This window comes from Electrophorus electricus, chromosome 6 (assembly GCF_013358815.1).
Source record: "Electrophorus electricus isolate fEleEle1 chromosome 6, fEleEle1.pri, whole genome shotgun sequence".
Classification (NCBI taxonomy): domain Eukaryota; kingdom Metazoa; phylum Chordata; class Actinopteri; order Gymnotiformes; family Gymnotidae; genus Electrophorus; species Electrophorus electricus.
The window spans coordinates 13455733-13462042 of NC_049540.1; the positions used below are offsets into that span (position 1 = coordinate 13455733).

Here is a 6310-nt window from a genome sequence, read left to right on the forward strand (position 1 = left end):
AATACAAAATCAATCATTAAACACTTTAGATCAAAGTGATGTGCATAATTTATTCATGTCACAGGATTCCTTCGTTTTAAAAATGTCTTCTTTCACCGATATGTATCAGCATTAAGCTGTCACTTCATGATTGCCCAACCTTCAAAAGCATGAACTATATCAATAATACAATGTTAATTCAGGCAAAATGTTTTATCGCTTTTAGTTCCCTTATCCCCCAAAATATTAAAAGTCGATACTAGGAATTTAATTATGAGTTTTGAACAAGACTGATGACATTTTTCTCATTCAGAAGAAAGGGGGATTTCAACAACTTCTGTTTTAAGACCTCCAAACCCTGTAAAAACGAGAGAAAAAAAAGACAGATGGAGTCACATCTGTTTTGTGCTCTTTTTGTGTGCCGACGATCAGACATTATTTGCTCGATTCTTTCCTTTATCCAGTGCATTCATAACGTGATTTCAGCTCGGCCTGTTTTGTCTACAGTATATTGAACCATCATCTCAAGAGAAAAAACATACCTTAAAATAAACTGATAAATACCATTAAACAGTGAAATAAATACTGAACACATTAAATTGTAAAGAGCAACTTCAATCATTTCACACCACAGCAACAGAACTATGAGACACTTATTAATATTCATTTTGCCTGATTCTGATTTGTAAGCACATTAAAAATAGGATTTTTAAGAAGATTGAGAGCCCATATAAATCTCACAAAAACTATAATTCCAAAAGACTACTGTGTGTTCCCTATGGTACACGTTATTCAGCACATATTCCTTCATAGGCATATCTGACATTACATGAGCAGAAGCTCTCTTACATCTTAGACCCACTTAAAATAATATAAACCAGATGCGTATAGATCTCTTACCTCTCCAGAGTAGGACACAAGTGGAGAGATTTCACAGAGGACTGGCAGTTCGCCATCCTGCACTGCCCTGCAGATTGGACAATAAATGCAACCCCAGTCAGTAATCGCAAACTCTCTGCTGCTGACAGTTCTCTTCAAACAGACTGAACCAGGGAATTGATTATGTGTTCCTCCAGAAACAGCCACTGCTCACAACACATTTGGGTCTATTCAACTTCAAAAAATTCTAAGAGATTACTGGAGGGGTCTGCATAAAGACAAATTTCTTAAAAAGACTGAACTGAAAAAGAATGGAGCCAAGCTGTGGTGTAATCTACAATGTGTGTCAGGGTACTGTCATATATCCAGAAGATCACTTCTTTTTCTTTTTTAAACTTAATTTAATAACTCATTTTTACATTCTGATCAATACTGCATAAGAACTCAATCATAACTCAAAGTTTGATAATCGTTTGGTAGAAGGATACACTACACAACACAACACATGTTATTCATGTTCTTCGCTGTCCACTAACTTTCATCTAAAACACTGCCTGCCAGTCCTTAGATGTCTCAATCCTATACTGGTGAATTAAGGCATTTGTGCTCTTCTGAAATAAGCAGATTCAGATTCACTAATGCCAAGATCCTCAGGGTGTGGGATATATGGCAAAAAGGGAGAAAAAGGAAATTCTTGTCCTTCGGCACCTGTGTTTTGGCTCAATGGGATTCTCGTCCTCATCCAGGAAGCGGGCTCCGGCTTGCACTGCCCAGCGGTAGTGCTGAGCTAACAGAGAGCGTTTCACAGTGGTGGGCGTGTCCACAGGTGCTCCATCCGCGTTCTTCAGGGGAGAGAACTCGTCTTCTCTCACAACCTCAAAAGCAACAAATTTCCTGTAAGAACAGAACACTTATAAATCACATCAAGAATTATTTTTAAACAGATTTTTTAAAATAATAATGTGGATGATGGCTTCAAGACTCACTTTGCAAACTGAAAGACATCAAAGACAAATTTCTCCATTTTGATTCCGTTTGGTTTAGTAGGTTTCACAAGGTTGCCTTCTTCATCCACAAATGGTACCTTCTTAATGGCCACATGCTGCTTTAGTTTTCCCTCAAACTGTCTGAAGGATTAGGAAAACAAGATCCAGAATAGAGAAGGTAACAATTGGCATGAATGTGGCAAAAGTGAGTCAAAACTTTCAAAACTACTTAAACTTTTATATACTAAACTAGAAACGTGCAGAGTGATTGCACAGCTTAAGTAATTCCCACATAGTTGAATAGTCAAAAATCTGGCCAAAAATCAATCAGAAGAAGAAACAGTTGGATAACAATTGCGATTGAATTTCGTAGTGTAGTGAAATTGTCTATAATAAAAGTGTTTGAAAGCAAAGCTAAAGAGACAGGTGGATAGAGTTTCAGTTTGACTGCCAATGATCCCTGGCAAACTGAATCTTTATCTGATGATAGATGTGGTATTGTAGATCAAGCAGGGTGAGTATTATGTCACTCACTGAGCAACATCACGTAGGAAGTCTCTGGTGAAGAAGTGATTGCAAATGTTTCCAGCACTGTACACAAGCTCTCCTCCAGGGTGGCGCTGCTCTGTCAGCTCTGGCTTCAGTTCGCTGTACTCCACCACCTGGTACACCCCTTCTACACGGCACACTACTCCGACAGGCTCAGTAGGATATGCCTTCTCTACCACCTCACCGAGAGAGACAAAGCAAAGTCAGTCATTCAGGCAGTCTATTTTAAGAACAAATGAAAAATTATAATTATATATGCAAGCACACAAACACTTTAAAACACTAATAGGGGGAGAGGATGAAGGCAAAAAGTTCAAACCTATTCAATCCAGGTTGCCCTTGCATTACAAAGTATTTGTCTGTACCTTAGCACCACAGTCTGCTCCATTCTTCACACAGAAACCAATGAAGACAGGATCAGCCATTTTAACCAGGATGTTGTCCACACAGTACACATGAAGATATTGCACTCCTCTCCTCTCCATGTCTTCCAAGATCTTGTTATCTACAAGGGCACGATAGAGGCCTCCATTGCCATCTGGCAAAGCCAGGAAGCACGCACACACACACACACACACACACACACACACAAAATGGTGCATGAGTCCAGACGAGTTCAAAGGTACTACTGAGACATAAAATCAGTGGATTACCTCATGTCCTTGGTCATTTTGCCACACTGGTTTCATGTAGTCCATGAACAGAAAAGCCTCAAACCTGGAGCCATAGCTAGCTTGTTCTTCTTCTCCAACATAATCTTCCCATTAAAGTCTACAGCTGGGATCATCCGCTGTTCAAACATGACCACGTCAGATGGGTCCAGGCCAAAGTAGTTGCTCTCTTTAAAGAACGTCTCTGTGGGCTCCAGGGTGAACTCACTGGTCATTATATACCTGCATGAAAAGACACCACCAAGGTTTGTCCTATATTACCAAAATCTTTGGGTCTATGACCACCCCAGAATTGTGAGACAAGAGGAGTTAAACAATTGTAGTGTTTGGATTAAAGTAGCAAATACTGGTAGATGACACTCACCAGGGAACCGTGCACTTTAAGTCATATTTCACACTTGCTAGCTCTTGCACTTTCCTGATCCGCTCTGCCTGAATCTGATACAAGGTTTTGCCAGTTGGTAATCCAACGTTATACATTCCTTTGGGATACGGCACTCCAAGTCGAGTTCCTTGACCTCCAGCCAATAACAGGACAGCCACTTTGTTTTGTGCTATCTGCAAAAAACCTGCAAAACATTTTAAAGTTTTTCGCGTAAGCTTTTAGTTCTGAGCTCCATCCTCCGTTTTCCTCCATAACGAGCAAATAAGTGCCAAATTTAGAACAAACACCTACCCTCATCCTCCCATTCTTTCAGTGTCTGCTGACCACTTTTACGCACACTTCCGATGAATTCCGGTGGGACTGGCTCCATACGTGCAACCGGCCGCTCGCCTCCACTCGCCCTCGCAGCCTCGGAAGCAGTCCGGCAGTGCAGGCTCAGCTCATCGGCGTCCAGCTGGGACAGCTCGCCCATAAACGCCTCCCTCTCCTCCGCAGACAGCTCAGACCAAAATCGCAGAACATGGGTCTGCCCAGCGGACTCTAGTCTCGCCCTGGCTTCTTCAAACGACATCGTTGTTCGAGACATATGCGATCAGTCGACAGCAAGCAGACACACACAGTTTCACCTGACTCGGATATCAATTATTTTTCTCCTCCCGCCTAAAACTCGTGACCGAAGGGCATGAAAAACTAATCTAACGTTGTGCAGTGTGAAATGAATGGCTGGGAAACATAACAAACCAAAAAATCGCAGCTGACTCAGATCATCAGGTGACAAGAGTTTCTGAAACGGGTTGTGTTACCTTGGCATCAACACTATTCGCGGGTATTACGCAGAGTAATCGCTAAAGCGTTTGGTAAATTCAGTAAAGTTAGGGACACTCAGCATATTTGAAGTGTTTACTAAAGGCAAGTCACTTCCTCACTCCCGGCCACTGTCATGTGATTATTCTCGTGGATCCTACCCTCATTCTCCGCTCATTTTACCGCAAGGACAGGTTGAAATTTCCCTTTGTTTTAACCTGCACCTAGATTTCATCTTCCAAATCGCCAGATACTCATTAACTATAATACAAAAATCACATATCTGGACCGAGACGTTTATGGCAGCTAGTGATTTGATCTTAACGGATTACTTTAAGTGTAGGCTTTTATTTTGCATTTGCAAACATTTCGTAGCCTACAAGCTACCAGTTATTCTACAGTTATAAAGATACCACAGTACATCAGAAAGTAAAGTTTCATTGTTAGGTGCGATTTGAATCTAAAAGATCTGATTTTATAAGCGTGACATTTTATGCTTTCACAATATTCGAGAAAGCCAACCCTTGAGAATAAAACCATACAGCTATACATGTACTACAAGCAGACGGGTCCGTGTACCTTCTGTTCAGTTAACTTTCTGAAAATTGCAGAGCCAAGCTGAAAGAAATACATATCGACGCATTACCCGAGGCAAATAAAGATTTTAAAAGCTGTTTTTTTCTTCTTAACTTTTATTTGCAGTTTTAATTCCTTGCAAGTTTGCGTTTTAACCCGGAAATACCACGACTATACCACGAGGACAACAATAAAATTTATTTATTTTATTTGAGATACACATTCATACATCAGAGCAAATATAAAATACAACAGAGGGCGTTACATAGAGATCATTACAAATGAATCCAATAAGTTTAGTCTTTTTAGCTTTCTTAGTCGTTGAAAACTTTATGCAGTCCGTATTAAGAAGGGCTGTGATGACAACATTGAAACGGGGATGAAATTACACAATTTTGTTTCATGAATGTGATATTTACCTAGTATCACGAATATATAAATTATATAACTTTCGTATTAGGATATTCTAATTACAATGGATGGCTATACCTCTCACCTTCTTTTTACACACGCCCTCAGGGGACATTCTAAAGCGCATAACGTGGATTAATGACACAGGATCACCAAGACTCGCATGCATTTTAAGTTCACAAAACTTTGCCACGGGCATGACATAATCATGAAAGAACATTAAGCGAGATTGCCCCCCCCCCCCAAAAAAAACAAGCCCCATCACAAGTTCCTGAGTGCTCGCTAAAACAGATCGGCTGTTGGGATTTTTGACCGGAGCAACAGTGTCTGTGGTCCAGGTGAATTCTTCCGTAATGTGGATTTCCAGGAACTTGAGACTGGAAACCATCTCCACTACATCTCCTTTGATATTTTAAGGGATATATTTCAAGATGTTCCTTTACTTTGTTTTGTTTTTTTCACATTGCATATATTCAAGAGATATAATTGTGAAAATCAATTTTGAATAAGTTGTAATGTGGTGTTCTATTTGTAAATTTTATTTTATGAACAAAATATTTATCAAGAAAAATAAAGATTTGTTGTATAGCTCATGTTCTTATCACAATCTGTGAAATACAATTTAAAAAAGTTCTTATTTTTAAAGCATTGGTCAGTTTTGTACCAGTCTGCATCATTCCAAAAATTCCTAGAATGTATAGAACTACGGAATATGTACTGAACACGTTTACCAGATTCCATATGTCCTCCACTTGTGTTGTATTTTGAAACGGTGCTGTCGCAGGGATAACGTATATGGATAGTGTTGAATGAGATTTCTTTAATTTGGTTATGTATTATGTACTCCTTAGGGAGGGTCCAAACCTCATGCTAGTTGATTAATTTAGAAGCCCAGTGATCTAGTACTGCATGTTCTTGAACGCTAATAAAACTCTTGACTCTAATAAATGTTTTAAACTTTTCAAGACCACTGAGTGACATTGTAGTAAGTTTATTAAAAAGTTTCTTCTGAAGAATCCCACAGGAGAGTGATTATACTACTAGGAATACCTTCTGCTATTGTAATTTAA

The 6310-nt window shown here is 39.4% G+C and overlaps 1 protein-coding gene across 1 annotated transcript; it reads right to left on the reverse strand.

The window, feature by feature from the left end:
- Positions 1-30: 30 nt before the first annotated feature.
- uap1l1 (UDP-N-acetylglucosamine pyrophosphorylase 1, like 1) lies at positions 31-4367 on the reverse strand. Its single transcript, XM_027010272.2, has 9 exons — positions 3741-4367; positions 3429-3633; positions 3111-3286; positions 2759-2931; positions 2379-2572; positions 1845-1985; positions 1567-1752; positions 880-946; positions 31-337 (listed from the first exon to the last, which is right to left on the reverse strand). The coding sequence occupies exons 1-9, from the start codon at positions 4033-4035 to the stop codon at positions 251-253; spliced, it is 1524 nt and encodes a 507-aa protein (XP_026866073.2). The 5' UTR covers positions 4036-4367; the 3' UTR covers positions 31-250.
- Between the last annotated feature and the right edge of the window lie 1943 nt (positions 4368-6310).

Bases quoted from the DNA above. Each gene is read 5' to 3' on its own strand.
- uap1l1 (XM_027010272.2), bottom strand. From the start codon at position 4,035: ATGTCTCGAACAACGATGTCGTTTGAAGAAGCCAGGGCGAGACTAGAG. The intron at 3,287-3,428 runs GTGAGTGTCATC...CTTTTCATGCAG, and splicing joins TTAAAGTGCACGGTTCCCTG to GTATATAATGACCAGTGAGT. The intron at 2,573-2,758 runs GTACAGACAAAT...TCTCTCGGTGAG, and splicing joins GAGCAGACTGTGGTGCTAAG to GTGGTAGAGAAGGCATATCC.